Raw genomic sequence first — 19,250 nt, 5'->3', positions numbered from 1 at the left:
AGGCTACTTTAGACTATCAAGATGCCAACTCTAATCTTAAAACGTCTTTTTCACCCCAGGAAGCCCTTTCCTGGTGTAACGACCAATAGATGGACATACTAGCTCACAATCATTCAACCCATTACCAATCAAGCTCAGCCATTGGCCAGTGTGTTTTAACTATTTTGTGCGGTCTCCTGTTACTTTACACGTGTGTGCACACACACACACACACCTCAATAACCGTTGATCTCCTTTGTTTTCTTGGTGGAGAAAGAGATCTTTCTTCCTCCAAGCCCGGGGAGAGAGGAAGGAGTGGGGGAGGGGAGGTGAGTGGGCGGGCGGGAAGGACAGGGTTCAGACAACACAATGGGAACAAGTCTGTGAGAGGAGTGGAGAAAAAGGGGAATGAAGAGGGAGAACTTGTAGAGCAATTCTAGACAGTTGTTCTAGTACATGGATTGAAGTGCAAGGTGTTTCCCAGTGATGGCAAACTGTCTCATAAGTATCTTAGGGGAACACACACCCTCTAATCTGCAAAAATGATACATTATTAATGTGGTGTGTCTGAATAATGTGTTATTGGCATTACTTAATGTAAATAAAGGGAAATTGAGAGCAAAATGATTAATTATATCACTTTAGTAAATTATTTAAAAAAGGGTTAATGAACATCGTGGCCTCATCTAGTAAAATCCTCAAATCCTCAATGTGTCATTGGTGTTATCATAATGGTAACAATTATTTAACGTCATTAAGCTACCATATTATTTGATTTAGAATGGGAAGATGTACCCAAATACATTTAAATTAAATCTAGAAACATTAAGTAATGATTTTCCAAAATGCCATGTCCAAATGCCACCACATCTCAAGAATGACCCACACACATATCACTCCTGATTAATGAAACAAAAAACACACCATTTTCCTTCTTTATTGCTTTCTGGTAAATACTGTACATTTTGCTTTATGTCTTGTACACAGATACCTTATCCAGAGCTCTCAACATAGCACATCAACAAGGCTATAGCTCGCTAGCGCTGTCCCCAAATAATTAAAAAACGTACAATCCCACTTTGCATCATATTTCTGTTTTTCCAAATGAAATGCTGCTCTTCAGGGGGCTGGGTACTGCAATTCAATTAGGTTGAGAGCAGAAATGAATTCAAGCCACTTCACTTAACAGAAAAACTGGATTTGAACGGGAACACTTGTCAATTATGCATAGCTGGAAGGGGTTCTCCCGGGTAAAGACACAGCTGCATGTCCAGCTATTAAAACCCATTGGGCCCGTTTCCTAGACACAGATTAAGTCTAGTTCTGGACTAAAAAACGTTTTCGAAGGTTTTCAGCAAAACTGCTCCGTAATATAAAAGCATCAGTGGCTCATTTTGAGTGACAGTTAGAGGGGTGATGATGGTGGACGATGGGGGACAGGATCTACTGGATGCTCTTTATGATGTCTGTCTCGGGTGTGTGTTGGTAGGAGTCAATCAGGAAACACACACACAGGCCTATTTGTTCTTGCTCAGTGTTCTCTGTTTCTCGCCGTGCTCCACTATCTTCTCCTCCACGTACAGACCTTTACGCCGCCGAACACCGTTCATGTATTTCAGAGCCTGATTGGCGGAATCAGCCTTCTCTCCAAAGTGGAGGTACTCCTCTTCTGTGGTAGGAACCCAGGACGGATCACTGGAGATCACCTTGAGACACACACACAGACAGACAGAGAGACAGAGAGAGAGAGCGATTTAGTTTCAAATACATGAAGACAGATTTAGTTTGAAGTACATAAAGACAGATATAGTTTGAAGTCCACCACTGAGCAGGATAATGCTTCATTAAATGGACTATAGATACAAAGATCAGGACCTGTATCTCCAAAACATCTCAGAGCCAGGTCAACCCTTTCCATATTATCTTATTCTTTACGACTGAAAAGGCTAAACAGATCCTGGATCAGCACTCCTACTCTGAGACACTTTGTGGATACGGGCCCTGACCCATAAACATGAACAGATGTAAAGCATGGGGCGGACACTGGAATCTACCCCACATGACAAAGAACCCCGTCTTGGCTAAGCTTTGCTCAGCAGTGGTGTCAGACAAGGAAGAGATCATGACTACTGTTATCCAACTCAGCTGCTCCCTGTCTTTCTCTCTCTACCTCCCCCTCTCTCTCCCTCTAGCTCCCGACCTGGCTCTCCCCCTCTAGCTCCCGACCTGGCTCTCCCCCTCTAGCTCCCGACCTGGCTCTCTCCCCCTCTAGCTCCCGACCTGGCTCTCTCCCCCTCTAGCTCCCGACCTGGCTCTCTCCCCCTCTAGCTCCCTACCTGGCTCTCTCCCCTCTAGCTCCCTACCTGGCTCTCTCCCCCTCTAGCTCCCTACCTGGCTCTCTCCCCCTCTAGCTCCCGACCTGGCTCTCTCCCCCTCTAGCTCCCGACCTGGCTCTCTCCCTAACTGGCTCTCTCTCTACCTGGCTCTCTCTCTACCTGGCTCTCTCTCTACCTGGCTCTCTCCCTACCTGGCTCTCTCTCTACCTGGCTCTCTCCATACCTGGTTCTCTCCCTACCTGGTTCTCTCCCTAACTGGCTCTCTCTCTACCTGGCTCTCTCCCTACCTGGCTCTCTCCCTACCTGGCTCTCTCCCCCTCTAGCTCCCTACCTGGCTCTCTCCCTACCTGGCTCTCTCCCTACCTGGCTCTCTCCCTACCTGGCTCTTTCTCTACCTGGCTCTCTCTCTACCTGGCTCTCTCTCTACCTGGCTCTCTCTCTCTACCTGGCTCTCTCCCTACCTGGCTCTCTCTCTCTACCTGGCTCTCTCTCTCTACCTGGCTCTCTCTCTCCCCCTCTAGCTCCCTACCTGGCTCTCTCCCTACCTGGCTCTCTCCCTACCTGGCTCTCTCCCTACCTGGCTCTCTCCCTACCTGGCTCTCTCCCTACCTGGCTCTCTCCCTACCTGGCTCTCTCCCTACCTGGCTCTCTCCCTACCTGGCTCTCTCCCTACCTGGCTCTCTCCCCCTCTAGCTCCCTACCTGGCTCTCTCCCTACCTGGCTCTCTCCCTACCTGGCTCTCTCCCTACCTGGCTCTTTCCCTACCTGGCTCTCTCTCTACCTGGCTCTCTCTCTCTACCTGGCTCTCTCCCTACCTGGCTCTCTCTCTACCTGGCTCTCTCCCTACCTGGCTCTCTCCCTACCTGGCTCTCTCCCCCTCTAGCTCCCTACCTGGCTCTCTCTCTACCTGGCTCTCTCTCTCTACCTGGCTCTCTCCCTACCTGGCTCTCTCTCTACCTGGCTCTCTCCCCCTCTAGCTCCCTACCTGGCTCTCTCCCTACCTGGCTCTCTCTCCCTAACTGGCTCTCTCCCTAACTGGCTCTCTCCCTACCTGGCTCTCTCCCTACCTGGCTCCCTAACTGGCTCTCTCCCTACCTGGCTCTCTCCCTACCTGGCTCTCTCCCTACCTGGCTCTCTCCCTACCTGGCTCTCTCTCTACCTGGCTCTCTCCCTACCTGGCTCCCTACCTGGCTCTCTCTCTACCTGGCTCTCTCTCCCTACCTGGCTCTCTCCCTACCTGGCTCTCTCCCTACCTGGCTCTCTCTCCCTACCTGGCTCTCTCTCCCTACCTGGCTCTCTCTCCCTACCTGGCTCTCTCCCTACCTGGCTCTCTCCCTACCTGGCTCTCTCCCTACCTGGCTCTCTCTCTACCTGGCTCTCTCTCCCTACCTGGCTCTCTCCCTACCTGGCTCTCTCCCTACCTGGCTCTCTCCCTACCTGGCTCCCTACCTGGCTCTCTCCCTACCTTTCTCTTCCTCCATCAGGCTCTGACAGTAGGGAAGTTATAGAGAACATGTGTTCTTCCAAAGAAGTCAGTCACACAGACATCCAGATCAACACTATGTTCTAGACGAGAGAGACTGTGTGGACATCCAGATCAACACTGTGTTCTAGAGGAGAGAGACTGTGTGGACATCCAGATCAACACTGTGTTCTAGAGGAGAGGCTGTGTGGACATCCAGATCAACACTGTGTTCTAGAGGAGAGAGACTGTGTGGACATCCAGATCAACACCGTGTTCTAGAGGAGAGAGACTGTGTGGACATCCAGATCAACACCGTGTTCTAGATGAGAGAGACTGTGTGGACATCCAGATCAACACTGTGTTCTAGAGGAGAGACTGTGTGGACATCCAGATCAACACTGTGTTCTAGAGGAGAGGCTGTGTGGACATCCAGATCAACACTGTGTTCTAGAGGAGAGAGACTGTGTGGACATCCAGATCAACACCGTGTTCTAGAGGAGAGAGACTGTGTGGACATCCAGATCAACACCGTGTTCTAGATGAGAGAGACTGTGTGGACATCCAGATCAACACTGTGTTCTAGAAGAGAGAGACTGTGTGGACATCCAGATCAACACCGTGTTCTAGAGGAGAGAGACTGTGTGGACATCCAGATCAACACCGTGTTCTAGAGGAGAGAGACTGTGTGGACATCCAGATCAACACTGTGTTCTAGAGGAGAGAGACTGTGTGGACATCCAGATCAACACCGTATTCTAGAGGAGAGAGACTGTGTGGACATCCAGATCAACACCGTGTTCTAGAGGAGAGAGACTGTGTGGACATCCAGATCAACACTGTGTTCTAGAGGAGAGAGACTGTGTGGACATCCAGATCAACACCGTATTCTAGAGGAGAGAGACTGTGTGGACATCCAGATCAACACCGTGTTCTAGAGGAGAGAGACTGTGTGGACATCCAGATCAACACTGTGTTCTAGAGGAGAGACTGTGTGGACATCCAGATCAACACTGTGTCCCTGTGTTCTAGAGGAGAGCGACTGTGTGTGTTTGTTGAGGAGGGCCTGGCTATGTACAACCTGCTGAGGAGATGAGGCAATGCCTTCTGCTGCATACACCATGCCACAATTACTGTACCAGTGTGTACGCAGGCCCCTGCACCTGGCCGTTAGGGGCCCCGAGTGACAGACTCTGGTTGCAGGCAACAGATGGTAGAGGAGGAACAACACCAGACAGATTATGAGGTTACGCACACACACGAGTAACATATATTTTGGCACAATTGTGTCCAGTAGGGCGAATGGGTGTGTGTTTCATTGTGTGTGTACGTGTGCAGGGTTAGAGTGGCGGGTGCTCAGCTCTAACTGTAACGGGGGGAATGTACCAACAGGGGGGCTGAAACACACAAACACACTAGTATGCATGAGTGCACACAAGCAAAGACACACACAGGTCTTTGATTTAATCTGCTCTCTGCGGCCCCTGTTGTGTGCATCCCTTCAGTTACTTATCTTTACAAGGGCTTTTGTCTCACTGCTGTGTGTGTGTTTGTGAGTGAGAGAGCTTTTGTCATTGCGCTCCATGAAGCGTGTCAGTGGGCCTCACCTACATTAGCCTGAATGAATGAATGAAAACACACACACACACACACACACACACACACACACACACACACACACACACACACACACACACACACACACACACACACACACACACACACACACACACACACACACACACACACACCAGCTAGTCCCTGAACTACAACACAATGGGAGGAAAAAGGTTATTGTCGCAACCTCTTTCTCATGCTAATCTAATGTAAGTCCATAACATTACACACATAGCTAACACAACAATACAACACTCACAGAAGAGCTCTCTGCCACTAAACACTATTCATATGTTAAATAAATATGAAGTCCATAGCAAATCAATGATAAAATAAATGCTAACAGTAGCTTGCATCTCATTTAAATAGACTAGATGTATAGAAAGATTTAGATAGTATCAAGGTGGAGTCTACTAAAACCCCATTGTTATCGTCTATGGAGTAACTATCTATGTTCTAATGATTGTCTATGGAGTAACTATCTATGTTGTAATGATTGTCTATGGAGTAACTATCTATGTTGACATGATTGTCTATAGAGTAACTATCTATGTTGTAATGATTGTCTATGGAGTAACTATCTATGTTGACATGGCTGTCTATGGAGTAACTATCTATGTTGACATGATTGTCTATGGAGTAACTATCTATGTTGTCATGATTGTCTATGGAGTAACTATCTATGTTCTAATGATTGTCTATGGAGTAACTATCTATCTATGTTGTCATGATTGTCTATGGAGTAACCATCCATGTTGTCATGATTGTCTATGGAGTAACTATCTATGTTCTAATGATTGTCTATGGAGTAACTATCTATGTTCTAATGATTGTCTATGGAGTAACTATCTATCTATGTTGTCATGATTGTCTATGGAGTAACCATCCATGTTGTCATGATTGTCTATGGAGTAACTATCTATGTTGACATGATTGTCTATGGAGTAACTATCTATGTTGACATGACTGTCTATGGAGTAACTATCTATGTTGTCATGACTGTCTATGGAGTAACTATCTATGTTGTCATGACTGTCTATGGAGTAACTATCTATGTTGACATGACTGTCTATGGAGTAACTATCTATGTTGTTATGACTGTCTATGGAGTAACTATCTATATTGACGTGACTGTCTATGGAGTAACTATCTGTTGTTATGATTGTCTATGGAGTAACTATCTATCTATGTTGTCATGATTGTCTATGGAGTAACTATCTATGTTGTAATGATTATCTCTGCAGTAACTATCTATGTTGACATGACTGTCTATGGAGTAACTATCTATGTTGTCATGATTGTCTATGGAGTAACTATCTATGTTGTCATGATTGTCTATGGAGTAACTATCTATGTTGTAATGATTGTCTATGGAGTAACTATCTATGTTGACATGACTGTCTATGGAGTAACTATCTATGTTGTCATGACTGTCTATGGAGTAACTATCTATGTTGTAAATATTGTCTATGGAGTAACTATCTATGTTGTCATGACTGTCTATGGAGTAACTATCTATGTTGTAAATATTGTCTATGGAGTAACTATCTATGTTGTCATGACTGTCTATGGAGTAACTATCTATGTTGTCATGATTGTCTATGGAGTAACTATCTATGGTCTAATGATTGTCTATGGAGTAACTATCTATCTATGTTGTCATGATTGTCTATGGAGTAACTATCTATCTATGTTGACATGACTGTCTATGGAGTAACTATCTATGGTCTAATGATTGTCTATGGAGTAACTATCTATCTATGGTCTAATGATTGTCTATGGAGTAACTATCTATCTATGTTGTCATGATTGTCTATGGAGTAACTATCTATGTTGTCACGATTGTCTATGGAGTAACTATCTATGTTGTAATGATTGTCTATGGAGTAACTATCTATGTTGACATGATTGTCTATAGAGTAACTATCTGTATTCTAATGATTGTCTATGGAGTAACTATCTATGTTGACATGATTGTCTATGGAGTAACTATCTATGTTGTAATGATTGTCTATGGAGTAACTATCTATGTTCTAATGATTGTCTATGGAGTAACTATATATGCTGACATGATTGTCTATGGAGTAACTATCTATGTTGTAATGATTGTCTATGGAGTAACTATCTATGTTGTAATGATTGTCTATGGAGTAACTATCTATGTTCTAATGATTGTCTATGGAGTAACTATATATGCTGACATGATTGTCTATGGAGTAACTATCTATGTTGTAATGATTGTCTATGGAGTAACTATCTATGTTCTAATGATTGTCTATGGAGTAACTATCTATGTTGACATGATTGTCTATGGAGTAACTATCTATGTTGTAATGATTGTCTATGGAGTAACTATCTATGTTCTAATGATTGTCTATGGAGTAACTATATATGCTGACATGATTGTCTATGGAGTAACTATCTATGTTGTAATGATTGTCTATGGAGTAACTATCTATGTTGTAATGATTGTCTATGGAGTAACTATCTATGTTGACATGATTGTCTATGGAGTAACTATCTATGTTGTAATGATTGTCTATGGAGTAACTATCTATGTTGACATGATTGTCTATGGAGTAACTATCTAACTGCTGCAGATAATGACAGAGTAACGTAAATGAAACTGGACAGACGTGTTTTAATGAAGCTCACACACAAAGGCTGACAACAATGTGCTAGTAGAGGGTGGGTGTGTGGAGCAACGGGGGAATCTAATACTGAGTGACATGCTGTGTGTTGTAATGAATTTGCATAGCGTGTGTGTTGCATCTAGTTTCAGGTTTCAAGGTTTATTCGCCATGTGCCGAGGATACAACAGCTGTAAAACAATACAGTAACATTCTTACCTTGAGGCTCTTTCCCAACAGCATTTATTATAAAAATAATAATATAGATAATAATAACAAATAAAAGCAGTGTGTGTGTGGTGTCTCTTCTTCCTGGCAGTGTGACATCAGGTCAGACCGTAAAGCTGTTCACTAGGCTTGTGTATGTGTGTGTGTGTGTGTGTGTGTGTGTGTGTGTGTGTGTGTGTGTGTGTGTGTGTGTGTGTGTGTGTGTGTGTGTGTGTGTGTGTGTGTGTGTGTGTGTGTGTGTGTGTGTGTGTGTGTGTGTGTGTGTGTGTGTGTGTGTGTGAGACACCGGGCTGCACACGCTCATTAACAATGTCCGGCTCTCTCGACCAATTAAATTAGCCGACCTTGAACAATAACCACTTAAACCCCCAGACAGACAGGAGCACACGCACACGCACACACACACACACAAAATAAGAAACATATAATACACATACCCATGACAAAGATACAATGGGGTCTGAAATGATTTACCCCCTTGATAAAGATGAGCAAAAATGTCTGTATAAAATAAAGGATAAAACTACAGTACATTGTATTAGGCTTGAGAGGTACCCAGACTTTCAAAATGTCATACTGTTCTTCTGCCATCCTGGGATTTACGTAATTACCGGCATAGCACACAAAGGGGCACTAAAAACAAAAAGCCCATTGGAATGCTAACACAATTAGCACAAGTAATAGCGAAATCACATATACCTTGTTAGGTAAATGCTAACAAGCAAAAATGAACAAACTAATTGCAAAGACAAGCAAATCCAGCTCATAAAGTTATACAAGTATAGCTAGTAGTTACCGAGAAGAATGGAGGATGGAACAAACACTAGTAGGAAGCACAGGGGGGAAAATGGCAGCTGTACAGAACTCCGATAACAGAGCTCTCAGACTTCTAAAACACGGTAGAAAGCAGTTCTAATATATCTGATGGAAACATTTAGTAGTGAATGAATACACGTGTAACATGATCACCTCATGTCTGCCACACAACAGAGAGACTGATAGATATCGACGGCTTTGGACTCAGCAGCTCCGCTTTCTCTTGTTTTTTGCTCTTTACAACAAACACGTGACTGGCTCAACTGTTCTTGGAACTGTAAAATAATGTGACAGGTGAAATGAAGAAGGAGATCTGCTTTATCTCCTAACGTATTGCACTGCAGGTATTGACTTAAAAGTAGCAACAAATATTCACATTTATTGAAAAATTCCACATAACTATTATTGAAGGTATTAAGAAACCATCCACTGGCTTTTTTTGCAAACATTTTTTTTGTGAAATTATATTATTTTATACTAATACCATTGGTCAAAGAAAGAGACCCTGTTTTCGATACCTCACCTTGTGAGGATAACGACACTGAGCCCATTTCTAAAATGTTTGAGGAGATGGAGAACACATTGGGAGGAATCTTAGACCATTCCTCCATACAGAATCCTTCCAGATCCTTGATATCCTTCATCTGCGCTTATGGACGGCCCTCTTCAATACAAACCACTGGTTTTTAATGGGGTTAAAGTCCGGAGACTGATGGCCATCGCAAAATGTTGATTTTGGGGCCAATGAACCATTTCTTCATGGACTTTGATTTTCTGCTTGGGGTTATTGTCTTGTTCGAAGATCCACTTGCGGCCAAGTTTCAGTTTCAGCCTCCTAGCAAAGGCAACCAAATTTGGTAAAAAACAGATTTTGTAAAAATAATGATGCTGTTGACCTTAACAAGGGCCCCAGGACCAGTGGAAGCAGAATATCCCCATAACATCAATGATCCACCACAATATTTTACAGTAGGTATGGGGTTCTGCTTATTCGTTCTCATTTCAACACCAAACACAACACAGGTGTGCCTGGCCAAAGACCTCACACATAACTGAAGACAGACACAGATATTTGAATAAAAATTTAAATATCGGTGCTAAAAACATCCACGCCAGTTCGGTTGCTTATTGTAAGGGCACCTCAGATTCAGGCCTCCCAAACTACATTTAGCAAGGGCTTCGGTCGAAAGTAGTGCTCTATATAGGGATTAGAGAATAGAGTTACCAGGACAAAAGTAGTGTACTATATAGGGAATAGGGTTCCCAGGTCAAAACTAGTGCTCTATATAGGGAATAGGGTTCCCAGGTCAAAACTAGTGCTCTATATAGGGAATAGGGTTCCCAGGTCAAAACTAGTGCTCTATATAGGGAATAGGGTTCCCAGGGTAGTGCTCTATATAGGGAATAGGGTTCCCAGGTCAAAACTAGTGCTCTATATAGGGAATAGGGTTCCCAGGTCAAAACTAGTGCTCTATATAGGGAATAGGGTTCCCAGGTCAAAACTAGTGCTCTATATAGGGAATAGGGTTCCCAGGTCAAAACTAGTGCTCTATATAGGGAATAGGGTTCCCAGGTCAAAACTAGTGCTCTATATAGGGAATAGGGTTCCCAGGTCAAAACTAGTGCTCTATATAGGGAATAGGGTTCCCAGGTCAAAACTAGTGCTCTATATAGGGAATAGGGTTCCCAGGTCAAAACTAGTGCTCTATATAGGGAATAGGGTTCCCAGGTCAAAACTAGTGCTCTATATAGGGAATAGGGTTCCCAGGTCAAAACTAGTGCTCTATATAGGGAATAGGGTTCCCAGGTCAAAACTAGTGCTCTATATAGGGAATAGGGTTCCCAGGTCAAAACTAGTGCTCTATATAGGGAATAGGGTTCCCAGGTCAAAACTAGTGCTCTATATAGGGAATAGGGTTCCCAGGTCAAAACTAGTGCTCTAGAAGCTAGTGGTAAAGAAATACTTTTTCTGTATATAAAAGGGGTATAATAAGGATGAGCCAGAGATTGCCAGAGAAGTCATATATTGATGTCAATGGGAGACTAGTTTCACCTCATACTGGAACTAATAGGGAACAGGGCTATGAGTTCTAGAGACAAGGGTGAAATAAAAACTGATCCTAGTTCAGCATTGTGATTTCCTTTATTCCTCCATTAATGAAAAAACATTAAATTATTAAGAGCTAAAAATACAAGCACCTGTTTTCAGACTGATGAGTTGCAGCTCACAACCCCCCCCACGGAGTGAGCCTTGCATGTGTTTTTGTCTGTGTGTGTGTGTGTGTGCGCGTGTGTGTGTGTGTTGTATGCCTGCTGTGTGTGAGTTGTATGCCTGCTGTGTGTGTGTCTGCACAAGGATGCACACGACAGGGTATATGTGTGAGCGCGCCTCACCTCCCAGTGGCTGAATATCAGTTGTGGACTAGCCAATCCACTGGTTCTCTTGCGTATCTCATCAGCGAATCCGAAGCTCTCGGCCACAGGAAGGACGGCCTTGATGATGAACATCTCCGTCCCCTCCTTCATCTCCTCCTGTAACACTCGGCCCTCCCTCTTCCCCAGGACCCCGTACACACGACCTGGACACACACACACACACACGATAATTAGTAGAAGTGGCTTAATGTGTACTCTGACCATGTATACAGAGTGGCCAGCTATATACAATCTAATCAAATGATTGTGTGTGTGAATCGATGTGGTCAATCTAATCCAACTATGTATACAATCTATTTATGCATGATCTTATCCAACTATTGATTAGATCTAAATAATGGACACGATGTAATGAAAGTATTGATGAAGTCTATTTCTACACTAAATGTTACTCAACCAACATCTACTATAATATACATCATGGAATTAAAATATGGATCATATTCATCGATACTAATGAAACTAAGTTCTCCTCATGGGGGTATATAGAGTGGAAGGCATTGGTATTCACAACAGGCTAGTAGGAGAGCTTGACAAACGCCACATTTAAAGGGATGCTAGCGTTGCAGAAGTGAGTAAAAAGTCATATTGTTTCTGAAATGGGCTCATAATAACACACATAATTCTGGTGTTGATTTGGCTGGCTGTAAATGGATGTGACTGCTAAACGTGCTGTTAAGATATGGTTTAGTGATTATCCGTAACAGAAGTTGGGCAAGGCTCATTTGAATCTTAATGATGACCAAAAGTAGTGCACTATACAGGGAATGGGGTGCCATTTGGGACCAACTTAGAAAACAAGAGTTGATCACTGACACTACAAAGACAAATATTAGAATAGTTGTAGAGCATAGATAGTAATAATGAGGGTTGTCAAATCAGCAGATGTTATTGTGGGTGTAGCGAAATAATTGTGTTTCTAGCTCCAACAGTGCAGTAATATCTAACAATTCACAACAATACACACAAATCTAAAGTAAAATAATGGAGTTAAGAAATATATAAATATTAGGACGAGCAATGTGGGAGTGACATTGACTAAATACAGTAGAATATGGTACATACATATGAGATGAGTAAAGCAGTATGTAAACATGATTAAAGTGACGAGTGTTCCATTATTAAAGTGGCCAGTGTATATATGGCAGCAGCCTCTAAGGTGCGGATTTGAGTAACCGGGTGGTAGCCGGCTAGTGGTGGCTATTTAAATATCAACCAATACTGTACCATCATCTTTTCTCTGTGGTTCAGTGGACGAGTTAACAGCTGTGTTCCTACACCGGGGATGGGATAATATACCAGTCCAATGGACTCCTATCACACTAGAATGGGAGTTGTGTGCAGCAACTCACCCTCCACCTGGTGTAACATTCTTGGTAGTTTAGTTGTCATGTTGTGGCTTGAATGTCCTGACAAGTTGTATCACAGTCATTTGTATCTGAATAGAAGCTGCTATAATTCCCTCAACCTCCTCCTGTGTGGTTTAGAATGCAGTAATGCCTCCAGGAAATATTGAAGAAGCAGATTTGAAGGTGTGTGTGTGTTGTGTTTTAGCTATTTACCTAAGATCTCAGTGGTTAGTTTGTGTTTTGCCCAGAGTGTGTTATATTGTGTGTGTGTTTCTGTGTGTTATATTGTGTGTGTCAGTGTGTTATATATTGTGTGTGTGTGTCTGTGTGTTATATTGTGTGTATTATATTGTGTGTGTGTCCGTGTGTTATATTGTGTGTTTGTGTCCGCGTGTTATATTGTGTGTGTGTCCATGTGATTTATTGTGTGTGTGTGATATATTGTGTGTGTCCATGTGTTATATTGTGTGTCCGTGTGATATATTGTGTGTGTGTCCGTGTGTTATATTGTGTGTGTGTGTCCGTGTGTTATATTGTGTGTGTGTGTGTGTGTCCGTGTGTTATATTGTGTGTGTGTGTGTCCATATGTTATATTGTGTGTCCGTGTGTTATATTGTGTGTGTGTGTGTGTGTGTCCGTGTGTTATATTGTGTGTCCGTGTGTTATATTGTGTATCCGTGTCCGTGTGTTATATTGTGTGTGTCTGTGTGTTATATTGTGTGTGTGTGTGTTCGTGTGTTATATTGTGTGTCCGTGTGTTATATTGTGTGTGTCTGTGTGTTATATTGTGTGTGTGTGTTATATTGTGTGTCCGTGTGTTATATTGTGTGTGTGTGTGTGTGTGTGTGTGTCCGTGTGTTATATTGTGTGTCCGTGTGTTATATTGTGTATCTGTTTGTTCTATTGTGTATCCGTGTGTGTGTGTGTTATATTGTGTGTGTGTCCGTGTGTTATATCGTGTGTGTGTCCGTGTGTTATATTGTGTGTGTGTCCGTGTGTTATATTGTGTGTCCGTGTGTCTGTGTGTTATATTGTGTGTCTGTGTGTTCTGCCGTGTGTCTGTGTGTTCTGCCGTGTGTCTGTGTGTTCTGCCGTGTGTCTGTGTGTTCTGCCGTGTGTCTGTGTGTTCTGCCGTGTGTCTGTGTGTTCTGCCGTGTGTTCTGCCGAGTGTCCGTGTGTTCTGCTGTGTCTCCGTGTGTTCTGCCGTGTGTCTGTGTCTTCTGCCGTGTGTCTGTGTCTTCTGCCGTGTGTCTGTGTCTTCTGCCGTGTGTCTGTGTCTTCTGCCGTGTGTCTGTGTCTTCTGCCGTGTGTCTGTGTGCTCTGCCGTGTGTCTGTGTGCTCTGCCGTGTGTCTGTGTGCTCTGCCGTGTGTCTGTGTGCTCTGCCGTGTGTCTGTGTGCTCTGCCGTGTGTCTGTGTGCTCTGCCGTGTCTCCGTGTGTTCTGCCGTGTGTCTGTGTCTTCTGCCGTGTGTCTGTGTGCTCTGCCGAGTGTCCGTGTGTTCTGCCGAGTGTCCGTGTGTTCTGCTGTGTGTTCTGCAGAGTGTCCGTGTGTTCTGCAGAGTGTCCGTGTGTTCTGCAGAGTGTCCGTGTGTTCTGCCGTGTGTCTGTGTGTTCTGCCGTGTGTCTGTGTGCTCTGCCGTGTATCCGTGTGTTCTGACGAGTGTCCGTGTGTTCTGCCGTGTCTCCGTGTGTTCTGCCGTGTGTTCTGCCGTGTCTCTGTGTGTTCTGCCGAGTGTCCGTGTGTTCTGCCGAGTGTCCGTGTGTTCTGCCGAGTGTCCGTGTGTTCTGCCGAGTGTCTGTGTGTTCTGCCGAGTGTCTGTGTGTTCTGCCGAGTGTCTGTGTGTTCTGCCGAGTGTCTGTGTGTTCTGCCGAGTGTCTGTGTGTTCTGCCGTGTGTGTGTGTGTTCTGCCGTGTGTGTGTGTGTTCTGCCGTGTCTGTGTTCTGCCGTGTCTGTGTGTTCTGCCGTGTGTGTACTGCTAAGCCTCTTACCTAACACCTCTGCTGTAGCCATGATTTCACAGGTGTACATAGCAGCCATGAGTCTCTGAGGTTTGGCCTGGAACGCGTGCCGACAAGCCTCCTTCACAGCAGCTATGAGCTGGCCAGAGAACGGCCCGTAGCAGTCCACTAGCCCGGCCACAACCTCCGCCCTGCGTCTCCCTGGCTCGCCCCAGCCACGGCTCCCTCTGCCTGGGAAGGCGTCTCACCCGCTCCCCCTGCCTTGCCTGAGGCCACCTGCTGACCTGCAGCCTCACCGGGGCTTTCGGAAACAGATGCATCAAGGGAGTTGGAGTCTTCTTCAGTCACAGAGTCCAGGTGGGTGCGCTGGGTGGGGAAGTTCATGTCCCATCTCTCCACAGAGAAGCAGACGCCCATGAGGGGCTCCTCGCACATTGGACCAGAGAGGGTGGCAAGCTGGAAACCGCTGACAACGCTGTTGTCAAAGTCTCGGATGGCGCTGGCCTCAGCTTTCGCCCCTCCCTCTTTCTCTCCTTTCTCTCGTTCGAGGCAGTGCCACACGGATGGTCTCTGGTACCCCTCTACGCTGTTAAGGAGGATGTTTGGTCCATACCTAATAATAACAACATGGCCATATTAATTACCATGAAATACCTGCATAGCACACAATTTCATCTCATATAAAATACCATGAAATATCATCCCAACCCATATGAAATACTCTGAAATACCTGCATACCCTAACATCCCAACCTATATGAAATACTCTGAAATACCTGCATACCCTCTCATCCCAACCCATATGAAACACCCTGAAATACCTGCATACCCTCTCATCCCAACCCATATGAAACACCCTGAAATACCTGCATACCCTCTCATCCCAACCCATATGAAACACCCTGAAATACCTGCATACCCACTCATCCCAACCCATATGAAACACCCTGAAATACCTGCATACCCTCTCATCCCAACCTATATTAAACACCCTGAAATACCTGCATACCCTCTCATCCCAACCTATATGAAACACCCTGAAATACCTGCATACCCTCTCATCCCAACCTATATGAAACACCCTGAAATACCTGCATACCCTCTCATCCCAACCTATATGAAACACCCTGAAATACCTGCATACCCTCTCATCCCAACCCATATGAAACACCCTGAAATACCTGCATACCCACTCATCCCAACCCATATGAAACACCCTGAAATACCTGCATACCCTCTCATCCCAACCTATATGAAACACCCTGAAATACCTGCATACCCTCTCATCCCAACCTATATGAAACACCCTGAAATACCTGCATACCCACTCATCCCAACCTATATGAAACACCCTGAAATACCTGCATACCCTCTCATCCCAACCTATATGAAACACCCTGAAATACCTGCATACCCTCTCATCCCAACCCATATGAAACACCCTGAAATACCTGCATACCCTCTCATCCCAACCTATATGAAACACCCTGAAATACCTGCATACCCTCTCATCCCAACCTATATGAAACACCCTGAAATACCTGCATACCCTCTCATCCCAACCTATATGAAACACCCTGAAATACCTGCATACCCTCTCATCCCAACCTATATGAAACACCCTGAAATACCTGCATACCCTCTCATCCCAACCCATATGAAACACCCTGAAATACCTGCATACCCTCTCATCCCAACCTATATGAAACACCCTGAAATACCTGCATACCCTCTCATCCCAACCTATATGAAACACCCTGAAATACCTGCATACCCTCTCATCCCAACCTATATGAAACACCCTGAAATACCTGCATACCCTCTCATCCCAACCTATATGAAACACCCTGAAATACCTGCATACCCTCTCATCCCAACCTATATGAAACACCCTGAAATAACTGCATACCCTCTCATCCCAACCTATATGAAACACCCTGAAATACCTGCATACCCTCTCATCCCAACCTATATGAAACACCCTGAAATACCTGCATACCCTCTCATCCCAACCTATATGAAACACCCTGAAATACCTGCATACCCACTCATCCCAACCTATATGAAACACCCTGAAATACCTGCATACCCTCTCATCCCAACCTATATGAAACACCCTGAAATACCTGCATACCCTCTCATCCCAACCTATATGAAACACCCTGAAATACCTGCATACCCTCTCATCCCAACCTATATGAAACACCCTGAAATACCTGCATACCCTCTCATCCCAACCTATATGAAACACCCTGAAATACCTGCATACCCACTCATCCCAACCCATATGAAACACCCTGAAATACCTGCATACCCTCTCATCCCAACCTATATGAAACACCCTGAAATACCTGCATACCCTCTCATCCCAACCTATATGAAACACCCTGAAATACCTGCATACCCTCTCATCCCAACCCATATGAAACACCCTGAAATACCTGCATACCCACTCATCCCAACCCATATGAAACACCCTGAAATACCTGCATACCCTCTCATCCCAACCTATATGAAACACCCTGAAATACCTGCATACCCTCTCATCCCAACCTATATGAAACACCCTGAAATACCTGCATACCCTCTCATCCCAACCCATATGAAACACCCTGAAATACCTGCATACCCTCTCATCCCAACCTATATGAAACACCCTGAAATACCTGCATACCCTCTCATCCCAACCTATATGAAACACCCTGAAATACCTGCATACCCACTCATCCCAACCTATATGAAACACCCTGAAATACCTGCATACCCTCTCATCCCAACCTATATGAAACACCCTGAAATACCTGCATACCCTCTCATCCCAACCCATATGAAACACCCTGAAATACCTGCATACCCTCTCATCCCAACCTATATGAAACACCCTGAAATACCTGTATACCCTCTCATCCCAACCTATATGAAACAACCTGAAATACCTGCATACCCTCTCATCCCAACCTATATGAAACACCCTGAAATACCTGCATACCCTCTCATCCCAACCTATATTAAACACCCTGAAATACCTGCATACCCTCTCATCCCAACCTATATGAAACACCCTGAAATACCTGCATACCCTCTCATCCCAACCTATATGAAACACCCTGAAATACCTGCATACCCTCTCATCCCAACCTATATGAAACACCCTGAAATAACTGCATACCCTCTCATCCCAACCTATATGAAACACCCTGAAATACCTGCGTGGTCCAAAGGCCCATATCCGGTCCACAGCGTTCCTCCACTTCCTCCCCTGCAGCAGGACCTCCAGCCTGCTCTTCAGCACCATCAGGGCATCTAGGGTCCAGGTACTCATGTCCAGGGTCCTCCCCTCCCTCTGGGCCTGACCTGCCTGCTCCAGGGTCCGGATCAAGTCAGCACTACCCTCCAGTAGAAGAGTCACCTCTACACAACACAGGACACTGTTTGATCAGGATCAGAGCCCAGATTTACAAAACTTTCTTAAGAAGACATTTCTTCTTAACTGCCATTTTAACTGCCCAGAAAGTTAAGCAAAGTTGCAATTCCTCAAAAAAGGTCATTGGAAATGTTCTTGCTCTGTTTCTCCTTAGGAAAAAGGTTAAGGGCTTCCTTTAGTCTGACAACAACAAACATCAACACACACGCCCTCACCAACTCAACTCTCTCTCACCTTCGGGTAGTGGTATGGCCCGTACCCCCACGGTGGCCTGTCTGTTGGGGGTGGTGAGAGTCACCAGGCCGCTGGGGTCCAGGTGCAGGGTGTCTGACTCTTTCACCTGATGGATCACCGCCACCTAGACACACACACACACACACACACACACACACACACACACACACACACACACACACACACACACACACACACACACACACACACACACACACACACACACACACACACACACACACACACACACACACACACACACACACACACAGGAGAGTAGGGTTAGCTACTGCAAATAGACTGCTGCTGCCTCTTCAATTGTAGCACACTACTAATATATGGGGTGTCGTTTGATGTCAACAGATCAGATATAAGATAGACACACACACCACACCCTCAACGTACACACACACCTTCTGTTGTTTTCCCAGGTCTTCATTGACCATGTCCACTTTGGGTGGTCTGATCACGGTCTCTCTGAATGGGATGATAGGCTTGGAGGCACTGATCTCAATCTTGGCAAACCTGGACGATGAGAAGAACACAGAGAGTCAGATGTAGGGTTCCCAAAACTGGTACATTTCCACAAATTCCCGGGTTTTCCAGAAATCCCACTAGGAAGCTGGAAAAGCTGGAAAAGTTACAAAGATGTGTCATGAGAAGAGATGGAATACTCACATGCAGCAACACAAATGAAGGCGTCCCTGAGTAAGAGCAAGTAGGACAACCCATGCATTGTAAATGTGCTGTATTACTGGGTAAGAGAGCCAGAACAAACTCA

At 44.8% G+C, this 19,250-nt stretch overlaps 1 protein-coding gene across 1 annotated transcript; it reads right to left on the bottom strand.

Annotated features, from left to right (window-relative positions):
* Positions 1–900: 900 nt before the first annotated feature.
* Positions 901–18,994, bottom strand: LOC124024178 (elongation factor-like GTPase 1; the record flags this gene model as incomplete). The annotated part of the gene is made up of 7 exons (XM_046338164.1): positions 901–1,685; positions 11,463–11,647; positions 14,842–15,016; positions 15,103–15,424; positions 18,018–18,222; positions 18,470–18,593; positions 18,883–18,994. Coding segments are annotated over 7 exons (1,312 nt in total), but the record flags the coding sequence as incomplete, so codon positions are not given.
* Between the last annotated feature and the right edge of the window lie 256 nt (positions 18,995–19,250).

The sequence above is a fragment of the Oncorhynchus gorbuscha genome, unplaced genomic scaffold, assembly GCF_021184085.1.
Source record: "Oncorhynchus gorbuscha isolate QuinsamMale2020 ecotype Even-year unplaced genomic scaffold, OgorEven_v1.0 Un_scaffold_1762, whole genome shotgun sequence".
Lineage (NCBI taxonomy): Eukaryota > Metazoa > Chordata > Actinopteri > Salmoniformes > Salmonidae > Oncorhynchus > Oncorhynchus gorbuscha.
This window is presented reverse-complemented; position numbering and strand designations above follow the sequence as displayed.